The sequence below is a fragment of the Microplitis mediator genome, chromosome 9 (assembly GCF_029852145.1).
Source record: "Microplitis mediator isolate UGA2020A chromosome 9, iyMicMedi2.1, whole genome shotgun sequence".
Classification (NCBI taxonomy): domain Eukaryota; kingdom Metazoa; phylum Arthropoda; class Insecta; order Hymenoptera; family Braconidae; genus Microplitis; species Microplitis mediator.
The window spans coordinates 10,737,115-10,758,148 of record NC_079977.1 but is presented as its reverse complement, the minus strand read 5'-3'; the positions used below and the strand labels follow the sequence as shown (position 1 = coordinate 10,758,148).

The 21,034-nt window shown below is 43.8% G+C and overlaps 1 protein-coding gene across 1 annotated transcript in view; it reads left to right on the top strand.

Moving 5' to 3' along the window:
• The window catches only part of LOC130674143 (urease accessory protein UreE-like), a 131,963-nt gene that overhangs the window by 6,965 nt on the left and 103,964 nt on the right, over positions 1-21,034 (top strand). Inside the window, exon 2 of the mRNA XM_057479411.1 lies at positions 18,543-18,813. Within this exon, the coding sequence (XP_057335394.1) occupies positions 18,543-18,813 (271 nt within the window). The remainder of the gene's footprint in view (positions 1-18,542; positions 18,814-21,034) is intronic.

Genomic DNA, 21,034 nt, shown 5'->3' with positions numbered 1-21,034 from the left:
ATGTCCACGATAATGTTGACCATCATGACCCAGATCATGGAGACCATCATGAGCGTCACCATGGTGACATTTATGCCCATGATCAAGGTGACCACTATGACCATGATCATGGTGACATTCATGACCATGATTATGTTGACCATCATGACCACTATCATGGTGACCATCACGTCCACGATTCTGTTGACAATCATGACCGTAATCATGGTGGTCATAAGGACCATGATCATGCTGATTATCATGACCATGATCATGCTGACCATCAAGACAGTAATCATAGTGACCATCAAGACTAGATCATGGTGACCATCATGTCTACGATCATGTTGACCATTATGACCATAATCATGGTGACCATCAAGACCATGATCGTAGTGACCATCATGACCATGATCATGCTGACCGTCATGGCCGTCATTATGTTGACCATCATGACCATGGTCGTGGTGAACACCACGACCATGATCATGGTGCCCATCATGACCATGATTATGGTGACCATCATGACCTTGATCATGCTGACCATCATGACCGTAATCATAGTGACCATCAAGACCATGATCATGTTGATCACCATGACCAAGATCATGGTGACCATCATTTCCACGATTATGTTGACCATCATGACCCACATCATGAAGACCATCATCAGGGTCATCATGGTGACATTTATGACCATGATCAAGGTGACCACCATGACCATGATCATTGTGACATTCATGACCATGATTATATTGACCATCATGACCACTATCATAGTGACCATCACGTCCACGATTTTGTTGACAATCATGACCGTAATCATGGTGGTCATAAGGACCATGATCATGCTGATCATCATGACCATGATCATGTTGACCATCATGACCATGATCATGGTGACCATCAGGACCATCGTAACCAATATCATGGTGATTATTAGACCTCGATCATGGTGACCACTATGACCACGATCATAGTGACCATCATGACCATCCCGACTATGATCGTGGTGACCATCATGGTCATGGTGACTATCATGACCATAATGACCATCATGGTCACGGTGACTATCATGACCATCATGATCATGGTGACTGTCATGACCATGATCATGCTGACCATCAAGACAGTAATCATGGTGACCATCAAGACTAGATCATGATGACCATCATGTCCACGATCATGTTGACCATCATGACCGTAATCATGGTGACCATCAAGACCATGATCGTGGTGACCATCATGTCCATGATCATGGTGACCATCAAGCCACGATCATGATGACTATCAAGACCATGATCATGGTGACCATCAGGGCCATGATCATGGTTATCATCATGACCATGATGATAGTGATGACCATGACCATGATCTAAGTGACTATCATGTTCAAGATCATGTTGGACATCAGAACCATCGTGACCATGATCATGGTAATCATCATGACCATGATCATTGTGACCATCATGACTACGATCATGGTGACCATCATGACCATGATCATGGTGACCATCAGGGCCATGATCATGGTGATCATCATATCTATTTTCATAGTGACCATCCCGTTCACGATCATGGTGATCATCATGACCATGATCATGGTGATCATCATGACCACTATCATGGTGACCATCACGTCCACGATTTCGTTGACAATCATGACCGTAATCATGGTGGTCATAAGGACCATGATCATGCTGATCATCATGACCATGATCATGTTGACCATCATGACCACGATCATGGTGACCATCAGGACCATCGTAACCAATATCATGGTGATCATTAGACCATGATCATGGTGACCACTATGACCACGATCATAGTGACCATCATGACCATCCCGACTATGATCGTGGTGACCATCATGGTCATGGTGACTATCATGACCATAATAACCATCATGGTCACGGTGACTATCATGACCATCATGATCATGGTGACTGTCATGACCATGATCATGCTGACCATCAAGACAGTAATCATGGTGACCATCAAGACTAGATCATGATGACCATCATGTCCACGATCATGTTGACCATCATGACCGTAATCATGGTGACCATCAAGACCATGATCGTGGTGACCATCATGTCCACGATCATGTTGACCATCATGACCATGATCATGGTGACCATCAAGCCACGATCATGATGACTATCAAGACCATGATCATGGTGACCATCAGGGCCATGATCATGGTTATCATCATGACCATGATCATAGTGATGACCATGACCATGATCTAAGTGACTATCATGTTCAAGATCATGTTGGACATCAGAACCATCGTGACCATGATCATGGTAATCATCATGACCACGATCATGGTGACCATCATGACCATGATCATGGTGACCATCAGGGCCATGATCATGGTGATCATCATATCTATTTTCATAGTGACCATCCCGTTCACGATCATGGTGATCATCATGACCATGATCATGGTGATCATCATGACCACTATCATGGTGACCATCACGTCCACGATTTCGTTGACAATCATGACCGTAATCATGGTGGTCATAAGGACCATGATCATGCTGATCATCATGACCATGATCATGTTGACCATCATGACCACGATCATGGTGACCATCAGGACCATCGTAACCAATATCATGGTGATCATTAGACCATGATCATGGTGACCACTATGACCACGATCATAGTGACCATCATGACCATCCCGACTATGATCGTGGTGACCATCATGGTCATGTCGACTATCATGACCATCATGATCACGGTGACTATCATGACCATCGTGATCATGGTGAATGTCATGACCATGATCATGCTGACCATCAAGACAGTAATCATGGTGACCATCAAGACCATGATCGTGGTGACCATCATGTCCACGATCATAATGACTATCAAGACCATGATCATGGTGACCATCAGGGCCATGATCATGGTTATCATCATGACCATGATCATAGTGATGACCATGACCATGATCTGGGTGACCATCATGTCCACGATCACGTTGACCATCATGACCGTAATCATGGTGACCATCAAGACCATGATCATGGTGACCATCAGGGCCATGATCATGGTTATCATCATGACCATGATCATTGTGACCATCATGACCATGATCATAATGACCATCATAACTATGATCATGGTGACCATCATGACCGTCATTCTGGTGACCATCATGACCATGATCATGGTGACCATAAGGGCCATGATCATGGTGATCATCATGACCATGATCTGGATGACTATCATGTTCAAGATCATGTTGACCATCATGACCATGATCATGGTGACCATCAGAACAATCGTGACCATGATCACCGTGATCATCATAACTATGATCATTTTGACTATCAGGAACATCATAATCATGGTGACCATCATGATCCAGATCATGGAGATCATCATGACCATAATAAACGTCATGACCACGATCATTATGGCCATCATGACCATGATCATGGTCACCATCATGACCGTGATCATGGTGACCATCATGACCGTAATCATGGTGACCATCAAGATTATGATCATGGTGACCATTATGACCCTGATCATGAAAACCGTCATGAGTGCCATAATGGTGACATTCATAACCATGATCATGAAGATCATCATGACCAGGATCATGCTGACCATCATGACCATGGTCATAGTGACCATCATGGCTATGATCGTGGTGACCATCATGACCGTCATCATAGTGACCATCATGACCATGATCATGGTGACCATCATGACCACGATCATGGTAACCATCATGACCTTGATCATGCTGACCATCATGACCATGATCATGGTGATCATCATGACCATGATCATAGTGACCATAATGACCGTCATCATGGTGACCATCATGACCATGATCATGGTGACCATCATGACCTTCATCATGCTGACCATCATGACAATGATCATTGTGACCATCATGACCATGATCATGGTGACCATTATGACCTTCATCATGCTGACCATCATGACAATGATCATGCTGACCATCATGACCATGATCATGCTGACCATCATGACCACTATCATGCTGACCATCATGACCGTCTTCATGGTAACCATCATGACCTTGATCATGCTGACCATCATGACCATCATCATGGTGACCATTATAACCATGATCATGCTGACCATCATAGCCGTGATCATGGTGACCATCATGACCCCGATCTTGCTGACCATCATGACCGTTATCATGGAGACCATCAGGGCCATGATCATGGTGACCATCATGAGCCTGATCCTGGAGACTATCATGAGCGCGATCATGGTTACCTTGATGAACATGATCATAGTGTCCATCATGGACATGTTCAGGGTCACTATCATGACCATTGCATCCATGATCATGGTAATTATCATCATTGTGATCATCAAGACCATAATTATGGTCTCTATCATGACCATTATGACGATGATCATAGTAACCATCGTGACTATATTGACCATGATCATGGTGACCATCATGGTCATCGTGACAATGATAATGTTGACCATCAAGACCATCATCATGGGGATCATCATAAGCACGATCATGGTGACCATCATGACCGTAGTCATGGTGACCATCATCACCATGATCATGGAGACCATCATGACCTTGATCATGCTGATCATCATGACCGTAATCATGGTGACCATCAAGACGATGATCATGGCGATCATTCTGACCATAATCGTAGTGACCATTATGTCCACGATTATGTTGACCATCATGACTATGATCATAGTGACCATCAGGGCCATGATCATGGTGATCATCATGGCTATTTTTATAGTCACCATCACGTCCATGATCAGGGTGACCATCATGACCCTCATTATGGAGACTATCATGAGCGCGATCATGGTGACCTTATTAACCTTGATCATAGTGACCACTATGTCCATGATCATGCTGATCATCATGACCAGGATCATGGTGACCATTATGACCATGGTCATAGTGACCACTATGACCATGATCATGCTGACCATAATGACCGTCATCATGGTGACCATCATGATCATGGTGACCACTATGAACATGATCATGCTGACCATCATGACCATGCTCATGGTGACCATCATGACTATGATCATAGAGACCACCATGACCATGATCATGTAGATCATCATGACCAGGATCATGGTGACCATCATCACCATGATCATAGTGACCATCATGGCCATCATCATGGTGATTATCATGACCATGATCATGGTGACCATCATGACCATGATCATGGTGACCATTATGACCTCGATCATGCTGACCATCATGACCATGATCATGGCGATCATTCTGACCATAATCGTAGTGACCATTATGTCCACGATTATGTTGACCATCATGACTATGATCATAGTGACCATCAGGGCCATGATCATGGTGATCATCATGGCTATTTTTATAGTCACCATCACGTCCACGATCAGGGTGACCATCATGACCCTCATTATGGAGACTATCATGAACGCGATCATGGTGACCTTATTAACCATGATCATAGTGACCACTATGTCCATGATCATGCTGATCATCATGACCAGGATCATGGTGACCATTATGACCATGGTCACAGTGACCACCATGACCATGATCATGCTGACCATAATGACCGTCATCATGGTGACCATCATGAACATGATCATGCTGACCATCATGACCATGCTCATGGTGACCATCATGACTATGATCATAGAGACCACCATGACCATGATCATGTAGATCATCATGACCAGGATCATGGTGACCATCATGACCATGGTCATAGTGACCATCATGACCATGATCATGGTGACCATCATAACCATGATCATTGTGACCATCATGACCTCGATCATGCTGACCATCATGACCATGATCATGGTGACCATTATGACCATGTTCATGCTGACCATCATGACCGTCTTTATGGGAACCATCATGACCTTGATCATGCTGACCATCATGACCATCATCATGGTGACCATCATAACCATGATCATGCCGACCATCATAGCCGTAATCATGGTGACCATCATGACCCCGATCTTGCTGACCATCATGAACGTCATCATGGAGACCATCAGGGCCATGGCCCTGATGATCATCATAGCTATTTTCATAGTGACCATCACGTCCATGATCATGGTGACCATCATGAGCCTGATCCTGGAGACTATCATGAGCGCGATCATGGTTACCTTGATGACCATGATCATGGTGACCACTATGAACATGATCATAGTGTCCATCATGGACATGATCATGTAGATCATCATGACCAGGATCATGGTGACCATCATGACCATGATCATGGTGACTATCATGACCTCGATCATGCTGACCATCATGACCATGATCATGGTGACCATCATGACCATGATCATAGTGACCATAATGACCATCATCATGGTGATTATCATGACCATGATCATGGTGATCATCATGACCATGATCATAGTGACCACCATGACCATGATTATGGTGACTATCATGACCATCATCATGGTGACCATCATGACCATGATCATGGTGACCATCATGACCTCGATCATGCTGACCATCATGACCATGATCATGGTGACCATCATGACCATGATCATAGTGACCATAATGACCATCATCATGGTGATTATCATGACCATGATCATGGTGACCATCATGACCATGATCATAGTGACCACCATGACCATGATTATAGTGACTATCATGACCATCATCATGGTGACTATCATGACCATCATCATGGTGACCATCATGACCATGATCTGGGTGAATATCATGTTCGAGATCATGTTGACCATCAGGGCCACAATCATGTTGACCATCATGACCAGGATCATTTTGACCATCATGACCATGGTCATAGTGACCACCATGACCATGATCATGCTGACCATCATGACCGTCATCATTGTGACCATCATGACCACGATCATGGTGATCTTGAAGACCATGATCATGGTGATTGCCATGACCATGATCTAAGTGACTATCATGTTCAAGATCATGTTGACCATCATGACCATGATCATGGTGATCATCATGACCATGATCATTGTGACTATCAGGAACATCATGATCATGGTGACCATCATGATCATGATCATCGTGATCATCATGACCATAATAAACATTCTGACCATGATCATTATGACCATCATGTCCTTGATCATGCTGACCATCATGACCGTCATCATAGTGACCATCATGACCATGATCATGGTGAACATCATGACCTTGATCATGCTGACCATCATAACCGTCATCATGGTGATCATCATGACCAAGATCATGCTGACCATCATGTCCTTGATCATGCTGACCATCATGACCGTCATCATAGTGACCATCATGACCATGATCATGGTGAACATCATGACCTTGATCATGCTGACCATCATAACCGTCATCATGGTGATCATCATGACCAAGATCATGCTGACCATCATGACCGTAAACATGGTGACTATCATGACCGTAATCATAGTGAGCATCATGACCATGATCATAGTGACCATCATGACCATGATCATGGTGACTATTATGACCTCGATCGTGCTGACCAACATGACCATGATCATGGTGACCATCATGACCATGATCATGGTGACCATCATGACCATGATCATGGTGACCATCATGACCATGATCATGGTGACCATCATGACCATGATCATGGTGACCATAATGACCGTCATCATAGTGACCATCATGACCATGATCATCGTGACCATCATGACCATGATCATGAAGATCATGATGACCATGATCATGGTGACCATCATGACCATGGTCATAGAGACCATAATGACCGTCATTAGGGTGACCATCATGACCATAATCATGGTGACCATCATGACCATGATCATGCTGACCATCATGACCATGATCGTGGTGACCATCATGACCATGATCATGGTGACCATAATGATCGTCATCATGGTGACCATCATGACCATGATCACGGTGACCATAATGACCGTCATCATAGTGACCATCATGACCATAATCATGGTGACCATCATGACCATGATCATGTAGATCATCATGACCCGGATCATGGTGACCATCATGACCATGGTCATAGAGACCATAATGACCGTCATTAGGGTGACCATCATGACCATGATCATGGTGACCATCATGACCATGATCATGCTGACCATAATGACCATGATCATGCTGACCATAATGACCGTCATCATGGTGACCATCATGACCATTATCATGGTGACCACTATGACCATGATCATGCTGATCATCATGACCATGCTCATGGTGTCCATCATGACTATGATCATAGTGACTACTATGACCATGATTATGTAGATCATTATGACCAGGATCTTGGTGATTATCATGACCATGATCATAGTGACCATTATGACCGTCATCATGGTGACCATTATGACCATGATCATGGTGACCATCATGACCATGATCATTGTGACCATCATGACCTCGATCATGCTGACCATCATGACCATGATCATGGTGACCATTATGACCGTGTTCATGCTGACCATCATGACCGTCTTCATGGGAACCATCATGACCTTGATCATGCTGACCATCATGACCATCATCATGGTGACCATCATAACCATGATCATGCCGACCATCATAGCCGTAGTCATGGTGACCATCATGACCCCGATCTTGCTGACCATCATGACCGTCATCATGAAGACCATCAGGGCCATGACCCTGATGATCATCATAGCTATTTTCATAGTGACCATCACGTCCATGATCATGGTGACCATCATGATCATGATCATCGTGATCATCATGACCATAATAAACATTCTGACCATGATCATTATGACCATCATGTCCTTGATCATGCTGACCATCATGACCGTCATCATAGTGACTATCATGACCGTAATCATAGTGAGCATCATGACCATGATCATAGTGACCATCATGACCATGATCATAGTGACTATCATGACCTCGATCATGCTGACCAACATGACCATGATCATGGTGACCATCATGACCATGATCATGGTGACCATCATGACCTCGATCATGCTGACCATCATGACCATGATCATGGTGACCATCATGACCATGATCATAGTGACCATAATGACCATCATCATGGTGATTATCATGACCATGATCATGGTGACCATCATGACCATGATCATAGTGACCACCATGACCATGATTATAGTGACTATCATGACCATCATCATGGTGACTATCATGACCATCATCATGGTGACCATCATGACCATGATCTGGGTGAATATCATGTTCGAGATCATGTTGACCATCAGGGCCACAATCATGTTGACCATCATGACCAGGATCATTTTGACCATCATGACCATGGTCATAGTGACCACCATGACCATGATCATGCTGACCATCATGACCGTCATCATTGTGACCATCATGACCACGATCATGGTGATCTTGAAGACCATGATCATGGTGATTGCCATGACCATGATCTAAGTGACTATCATGTTCAAGATCATGTTGACCATCATGACCATGATCATGGTGATCATCATGACCATGATCATTGTGACTATCAGGAACATCATGATCATGGTGACCATCATGATCATGATCATCGTGATCATCATGACCATAATAAACATTCTGACCATGATCATTATGACCATCATGTCCTTGATCATGCTGACCATCATGACCGTCATCATAGTGACCATCATGACCATGATCATGGTGAACATCATGACCTTGATCATGCTGACCATCATAACCGTCATCATGGTGATCATCATGACCAAGATCATGCTGACCATCATGACCGTAATCATGGTGACTATCATGACCGTAATCATAGTGAGCATCATGACCATGATCATAGTGACCATCATGACCATGATCATGGTGACTATCATGACCTCGATCGTGCTGACCAACATGACCATGATCATGGTGACCATCATGACCATGATCATGGTGACCATCATGACCATGATCATGGTGACCATCAAGACGATGATCATGGCGATCATTCTGACCATAATCGTAGTGACCATTATGTCCACGATTATGTTGACCATCATGACTATGATCATAGTGACCATCAGGGCCATGATCATGGTGATCATCATGGCTATTTTTATAGTCACCATCACGTCCATGATCAGGGTGACCATCATGACCCTCATTATGGAGACTATCATGAGCGCGATCATGGTGACCTTATTAACCTTGATCATAGTGACCACTATGTCCATGATCATGCTGATCATCATGACCAGGATCATGGTGACCATTATGACCATGGTCATAGTGACCACTATGACCATGATCATGCTGACCATAATGACCGTCATCATGGTGACCAACATGATCATGGTGACCACTATGAACATGATCATGCTGACCATCATGACCATGCTCATGGTGACCATCATGACTATGATCATAGAGACCACCATGACCATGATCATGTAGATCATCATGACCAGGATCATGGTGACCATCATGACCATGATCATAGTGACCATCATGGCCATCATCATGGTGATTATCATGACCATGATCATGGTGACCATCATGACCATGATCATGGTGACCATTATGACCTCGATCATGCTGACCATTATGACCATGATCATGGCGATCATTCTGACCATAATCGTAGTGACCATTATGTCCACGATTATGTTGACCATCATGACTATGATCATAGTGACCATCAGGGCCATGATCATGGTGATCATCATGGCTATTTTTATAGTCACCATCACGTCCACGATCAGGGTGACCATCATGACCCTCATTATGGAGACTATCATGAGCGCGATCATGGTGACCTTATTAACCATGATCATAGTGACCACTATGTCCATGATCATGCTGATCATCATGACCAGGATCATGGTGACCATTATGACCATGGTCACAGTGACCACCATGACCATGATCATGCTGACCATAATGACCGTCATCATGGTGACCATCATGAACATGATCATGCTGACCATCATGACCATGCTCATGGTGACCATCATGACTATGATCATAGAGACCACCATGACCATGATCATGTAGATCATCATGACCAGGATCATGGTGACCATCATGACCATGGTCATAGTGACCATCATGACCATGATCATGGTGACCATCATAACCATGATCATTGTGACCATCATGACCTCGATCATGCTGACCATCATGACCATGATCATGGTGACCATTATGACCATGTTCATGCTGACCATCATGACCGTCTTTATGGGAACCATCATGACCTTGATCATGCTGACCATCATGACCATCATCATGGTGACCATCATAACCATGATCATGCCGACCATCATAGCCGTAATCATGGTGACCATCATGACCCCGATCTTGCTGACCATCATGAACGTCATCATGGAGACCATCAGGGCCATGACCCTGATGATCATCATAGCTATTTTCATAGTGACCATCACGTCCATGATCATGGTGACCATCATGAGCCTGATCCTGGAGACTATCATGAGCGCGATCATGGTTACCTTGATGACCATGATCATGGTGACCACTATGAACATGATCATAGTGTCCATCATGGACATGATCATGTAGATCATCATGACCAGGATCATGGTGACCATCATGACCATGATCATGGTGACTATCATGACCTCGATCATGCTGACCATCATGACCATGATCATGGTGACCATCATGACCATGATCATAGTGACCATAATGACCATCATCATGGTGATTATCATGACCATGATTATGGTGATCATCATGACCATGATCATAGTGACCACCATGACCATGATTATGGTGACTATCATGACCATCATCATGGTGACCATCATGACCATGATCATGGTGACCATCATGACCTCGATCATGCTGACCATCATGACCATGATCATGGTGACCATCATGACCATGATCATAGTGACCATAATGACCATCATCATGGTGATTATCATGACCATGATCATGGTGACCATCATGACCATGATCATAGTGACCACCATGACCATGATTATAGTGACTATCATGACCATCATCATGGTGACTATCATGACCATCATCATGGTGACCATCATGACCATGATCTGGGTGAATATCATGTTCGAGATCATGTTGACCATCAGGGCCACAATCATGTTGACCATCATGACCAGGATCATTTTGACCATCATGACCATGGTCATAGTGACCACCATGACCATGATCATGCTGACCATCATGACCGTCATCATTGTGACCATCATGACCACGATCATGGTGATCTTGAAGACCATGATCATGGTGATTGCCATGACCATGATCTAAGTGACTATCATGTTCAAGATCATGTTGACCATCATGACCATGATCATGGTGATCATCATGACCATGATCATTGTGACTATCAGGAACATCATGATCATGGTGACCATCATGATCATGATCATCGTGATCATCATGACCATAATAAACATTCTGACCATGATCATTATGACCATCATGTCCTTGATCATGCTGACCATCATGACCGTCATCATAGTGACCATCATGACCATGATCATGGTGAACATCATGACCTTGATCATGCTGACCATCATAACCGTCATCATGGTGATCATCATGACCAAGATCATGCTGACCATCATGACCGTAAACATGGTGACTATCATGACCGTAATCATAGTGAGCATCATGACCATGATCATAGTGACCATCATGACCATGATCATGGTGACTATTATGACCTCGATCGTGCTGACCAACATGACCATGATCATGGTGACCATCATGACCATGATCATGGTGACCATCATGACCATGATCATGGTGACCATAATGACCGTCATCATAGTGACCATCATGACCATGATCATCGTGACCATCATGACCATGATCATGAAGATCATGATGACCATGATCATGGTGACCATCATGACCATGGTCATAGAGACCATAATGACCGTCATTAGGGTGACCATCATGACCATGATCATGGTGACCATCATGACCATGATCATGCTGACCATCATGACCATGATCGTGGTGACCATCATGACCATGATCATGGTGACCATAATGACCGTCATCATAGTGACCATCATGACCATGATCATGGTGACCATCATGACCATGATCATGTAGATCATCATGACCAGGATCATGGTGACCATCATGACCATGGTCATAGAGACCATAATGACCGTCATTAGGGTGACCATCATGACCATGATCATGGTGACCATCATGACCATGATCATGCTGACCATAATGACCATGATCATGCTGACCATAATGACCGTCATCATGGTGACCATCATGACCATTATCATGGTGACCACTATGACCATGATCATGCTGATCATCATGACCATGCTCATGGTGTCCATCATGACTATGATCATAGTGACTACTATGACCATGATTATGTAGATCATTATGACCAGGATCTTGGTGATTATCATGACCATGATCATAGTGACCATCATGACCGTCATCATGGTGACCATTATGACCATGATCATGGTGACCATCATGACCGTCATCATGGTGACCATTATGACCATGATCATGGTGACCATCATGACCATGATCATTGTGACCATCATGACCTCGATCATGCTGACCATCATGACCATGATCATGGTGACCATTATGACCGTGTTCATGCTGACCATCATGACCGTCTTCATGGGAACCATCATGACCTTGATCATGCTGACCATCATGACCATCATCATGGTGACCATCATAACCATGATCATGCCGACCATCATAGCCGTAGTCATGGTGACCATCATGACCCCGATCTTGCTGACCATCATGACCGTCATCATGAAGACCATCAGGGCCATGACCCTGATGATCATCATAGCTATTTTCATAGTGACCATCACGTCCATGATCATGGTGACCATCATGATCATGATCATCGTGATCATCATGACCATAATAAACATTCTGACCATGATCATTATGACCATCATGTCCTTGATCATGCTGACCATCATGACCGTCATCATAGTGACTATCATGACCGTAATCATAGTGAGCATCATGACCATGATCATAGTGACCATCATGACCATGATCATGGTGACTATCATGACCTCGATCATGCTGACCAACATGACCATGATCATGGTGACCATCATGACCATGATCATGGTGACCATCATGACCTCGATCATGCTGACCATCATGACCATGATCATGGTGACCATCATGACCATGATCATAGTGACCATAATGACCATCATCATGGTGATTATCATGACCATGATCATGGTGACCATCATGACCATGATCATAGTGACCACCATGACCATGATTATAGTGACTATCATGACCATCATCATGGTGACTATCATGACCATCATCATGGTGACCATCATGACCATGATCTGGGTGAATATCATGTTCGAGATCATGTTGACCATCAGGGCCACAATCATGTTGACCATCATGACCAGGATCATTTTGACCATCATGACCATGGTCATAGTGACCACCATGACCATGATCATGCTGACCATCATGACCGTCATCATTGTGACCATCATGACCACGATCATGGTGATCTTGAAGACCATGATCATGGTGATTGCCATGACCATGATCTAAGTGACTATCATGTTCAAGATCATGTTGACCATCATGACCATGATCATGGTGATCATCATGACCATGATCATTGTGACTATCAGGAACATCATGATCATGGTGACCATCATGATCATGATCATCGTGATCATCATGACCATAATAAACATTCTGACCATGATCATTATGACCATCATGTCCTTGATCATGCTGACCATCATGACCGTCATCATAGTGACCATCATGACCATGATCATGGTGAACATCATGACCTTGATCATGCTGACCATCATAACCGTCATCATGGTGATCATCATGACCAAGATCATGCTGACCATCATGACCGTAATCATGGTGACTATCATGACCGTAATCATAGTGAGCATCATGACCATGATCATAGTGACCATCATGACCATGATCATGGTGACTATCATGACCTCGATCGTGCTGACCAACATGACCATGATCATGGTGACCATCATGACCATGATCATGGTGACCATCATGACCATGATCATGGTGACCATAATGACCGTCATCATAGTGACCATCATGACCATGATCATCGTGACCATCATGACCATGATCATGAAGATCATGATGACCATGATCATGGTGACCATCATGACCATGGTCATAGAGACCATAATGACCGTCATTAGGGTGACTATCATGACCATGATCATGGTGACCATCATGACCATGATCATGCTGACCATCATGACCATGATCGTGGTGACCATCATGACCATGATCATGGTGACCATAATGATCGTCATCATGGTGACCATCATGACCATGATCATGGTGACCATAATGACCGTCATCATAGTGACCATCATGACCATGATCATGGTGACCATCATGACCATGATCATGTAGATCATCATGACCAGGATCATGGTGACCATCATGACCATGGTCATAGAGACCATAATGACCGTCATTAGGGTGACCATCATGACCATGATCATGGTGACCATCAAGACCATGATCATGCTGACCATAATGACCATGATCATGCTGACCATAATGACCGTCATCATGGTGACCATCATGACCATTATCATGGTGACCACTATGACCATGATCATGCTGATCATCATGACCATGCTCATGGTGTCCATCATGACTATGATCATAGTGACTACTATGACCATGATTATGTAGATCATTATGACCAGGATCTTGGTGATTATCATGACCATGATCATAGTGACCATCATGACCGTCATCATGGTGAGCATTATGACCATGATCATGGTGACCATCATGACCATGATCATTGTGACCATCATGACCTCGATCATGCTGACCATCATGACCATGATCATGGTGACCATTATGACCGTGTTCATGCTGACCATCATGACCGTCTTCATGGGAACCATCATGACCTTGATCATGCTGACCATCATGACCATCATCATGGTGACCATCATAACCATGATCATGCCGACCATCATAGCCGTAGTCATGGTGACCATCATGACCCCGATCTTGCTGACCATCATGACCGTCATCATGAAGACCATCAGGGCCATGACCCTGATGATCATCATAGCTATTTTCATAGTGACCATCACGTCCATGATCATGGTGACCATCATGAGCCTGATCCTGGAGACTATCATGAGCGCGATCATGGTTACCTTGATGACCATGATCATGGTGACCACTATGAACATGATCATAGTGTCCATCATGGACATGATCATGTAGATCATCATGACCAGGATCATGGTGACCATCATGATCATGGTCATAGTGACCATCATGACCGTCATTAGGGTGACCATCATGACCATGATCATGGTGACCATCATGACCTCGATCATGCTGACCATCATGACCATGATCATGGTGACCATCATGACCGTCATCATGGTGACCATCATGACCATGATCATGGTGACCATCATGACCTCGATCATGCTGACCATCATGACCATGATCATGGTGACCATCATGACCATGATCATAGTGACCATAATGACCATGATCATGGTGACCATCATGACCATGATCATGCAGACCATCATGACCGTCTTCAGGGTGACCATCATGACCTTGATCATGCTGACTATCATGACTATGGTCATAGTGACCACCATTACAATGATCATGCTGACCATCATGACCGCCATCATAGTGACCATCATGACCAAGATCATGGTGATCATGATGACCATGATAATTGTGACTATCAGGAACATCATGATCATGGTGACCATCATGACCATAGTCATAGTGACCACCATGACCATGATTATGCTGACTATCATGACCATCATCATGGTGACCATCATGACCACGATCATGGTGATCTTGAAGACCATGATCATGGTGATTGCAATGACCATGATCTAAGTGACTATCATGTTCAAGATCATGTTGACCATCATGACCATGATCATGGTGATCATCATGACCATGATCATTGTGACTATCAGGAACATCATGATCATGGTGACCATCATGATCATGATCATCGTGATCATCATGACCATAATAAACATTCTGACCATGATCATTATGACCATCATGTCCTTGATCATGCTGACCATCATGACCGTCATCATAGTGACTATCATGACCGTAATCATAGTGAGCATCATGACCATGATCATAGTGACCATCATGACCATGATCATGGTGACTATCATGACCTCGATCATGCTGACCAACATGACCATGATCATGGTGACCATCATGACCATGATCATGGTGACCATCATGACCATGATCATGGTGACCATCATGACCATCATCATGGTGACCATAATGACCGTCATCATAGTGACCATCATGACCATGATCATGGTGACCATCATGACCATGCTCATGTAGATCATCATGACCAGGATCATGGTGACCATCATGACCATGGTCATAGAGACCATAATGACCGTCATTAGGGTGACTATCATGACCATGATCATGGTGACCATCATGACCATGATCATGCTGACCATCATGACCATGATCGTGGTGACCATCATGACCATGATCATGGTGACCATAATGATCGTCATCATGGTGACCATCATGACCATTATCATGGTGACCACTATGACCATGATCATGCTGATCATCATGACCATGCTCATGGTGTCCATCATGACTATGATCATAGTGACCACTATGACCATGATTATGTAGATCATTATGACCAGGATCATGGTGACCATCATGACCATGATCATAGCGACCATCATGACCGTCATCATGGTGACCATTATGACCATGATCATGGTGACCATCATGACCATGATCATAGTGACCATCATGACCTCGATCATGCTAACCATCATGACCATGATCATGGTGACCATCATGACCATGATCATAGTGACCATAATGACCATGATCATGGTGACCATCATGACCATGATCATGCTGACCATCATGAACGTCTTTATGGTGACCATCATGACCTTGATCATGCTGACCATCATGACCGTAATCATGGTGACCATCATGACCATGATCATGCTGACCATCATGACCGTAATCATAGTGATCATCATGGCTATTTCACAGTGACCATCATGTTTACGATTATGGTGATCATGATGACCATGATCATGGTGATCACCATGACCATGATCATGGTGACCATTATGACCATGATCATGGTGACCATAATGACCGTCATCATAGTGACCATCATGACCATGATCATGGTGACCATCAGGACCATGATCATGTAGATCATCATGACCAGGATCATGGTGACTATCATGACCATGGTCATAGAGACCATAATGACCGTCATTAGGGTGACCATCATGACCATGATCATGGTGACCATCATGACCATGATCATGCTGACCATAATGACCGTCATCATGGTGACCATCATGACCATTATCATGGTGACAACTATGACCATGATCATGCTGATCATCATGACCATGCTCATGCTGATCATCATGACCATGCCCATGGTGTCCATCATGACTATGATCATAGTGACCACTATGACCATGATTATGTAAATCATTATGACCAGGATCATGGTGACCATCATGACCCCGATCTTGCTGACCATCATGAACGTTATCATGGAGACCATCAGGGCCATGACCCTGATGATCATCATAGCTATTTTCATAGTGACCATCACGTCCATGATCATGGTGACCATCATGAGCCTGATCCTGGAGACTATCATGAGCGCGATCATGGTTACCTTGATGACCATGATCATGGTGACCACTATGAACATGATCATAGTGTCCATCATGGACATGATCATGTAGATCATCATGACCAGGATCATGGTGACCATCATGACCATGGTCATAGTGACCATCATGACCGTCATTAGGGTGACCATCATGACCATGATCATGGTGACCATCATGACCATGATCGTGGTGACCATCATGACCATGATCATGGTGACCATAATGACCGTCATCATGGTGACTATCATGACTTCGATCATGCTGACCATCATGACCATGATCGTGGTGACCATCATGACCATGATCATGGTGACCATAATGACCGTCATCATGGTGACCATCATGACCATGATCATAGTGACCATCATGACCATCATCATGGTGATTATCATGACCATGATCATGGTGACCATCATGACCATGATCATGGTGACCATCATGACCATGATCATGGTGACCATCATGACCTCGATCATGCTGACCATCATGACCATGATAATGGTGACCATCATGACCATGATCATAGTGACCATAATGACCATCATCATGGTGATTATCATGACCATGATCATGGTGACCATCATGACCATGATCATAGTGACCACCATGACCATGATTATGGTGACTATCATGACCATCATCATGGTGACCATCATGACCATGATCTGGGTGAATATCATGTTCAAGATCATGTTGACCATCAGGGCCACAATCATGTTGACCATCATGACCAGGATCATTTTGACCATCATGACCATGGTCATAGTGACCACCATGACCATGATCATGCTGACCATCGTGACCGTCATCATTGTGACCATCATGACCACGATCATGGTGATCTTGAAGACCATGATCATGGTGATTGCCATGACCATGATCTAAGTGACTATCATGTTCAAGATCATGTTGACCATCATGACCATGAACATGGTGATCATCATGACCATGATCATTGTGACTATCAGGAACATCATGATCATGGTGACCATCATGATCATGATCATCGTGATCATCATGACCATAATAAACATTCTGACCATGATCATTATGAACATCATGTCCTTGATCATGCTGACCATCATGACCGTCATCATAGTGACCATCATGACCATGATCATGGTGACCATCATGACCTTGATCATGCTGACAATCATGACCTTGATCATGCTGACCATCATAACCGTCATCATGGTGATCATCATGACCATGATCATGCTGACCATCATGACCGTAATCATAGTGAGCATCATGACCATGATCATAGTGACCATCATGACCATGATCATGGTGACTATCATGACCTCGATCGTGCTGACCAACATGACCATGATCATGGTGACCATCATGACCATGATCATGGTGACCATAATGACCGTTATCATAGTGACCATCATGACCATGATCATGAAGATGATGATGACCAGGATCATGGTGACCATCATGACCATGGTCATAGAGACCATAATGACCGTCATTAGGGTGACCATCATGACCATGATCATGGTGACCATCATGACCATGATCATGCTGACCATCATGACCATGATCGTGGTGACAATCATGACCATGATCATGGTGACCATAATGATCGTCATCATGGTGACCATCATGACCATGATCATGGTGACCATCATGACCATGATCATGGTGACCATCATGACCATGATCATGGTGACCATAATGACCGTCATCATAGTGACCATCATGACCATGATCATGGTGACCATCATGACCATGATCATAGTGACCATAATGACCATCATCATGGTGATTATCATGACCATGATCATGGTGACCATCATGACCATGATCATAGTGACCACCATGACCATGATTATGGTGACTATCATGACCATCATCATGGTGACCATCATGACCATGATCTGGGTGAATATCATGTTCAAGATCATGTTGACCATCAGGGCCACAATCATGTTGACCATCATGACCAGGATCATTTTGACCATCATGACCATGGTCATAGTGACCACCATGACCATGATCATGCTGACCATCGTGACCGTCATCATTGTGACCATCATGACCACGATCATGGTGATCTTGAAGACCATGATCATGGTGATTGCCATGACCATGATCTAAGTGACTATCATGTTCAAGATCATGTTGACCATCATGACCATGAACATGGTGATCATCATGACCATGATCATTGTGACTATCAGGAACATCATGATCATGGTGACCATCATGATCATGATCATCGTGATCATCATGACCATAATAAACATTCTGACCATGATCATTATGAACATCATGTCCTTGATCATGCTGACCATCATGACCGTCA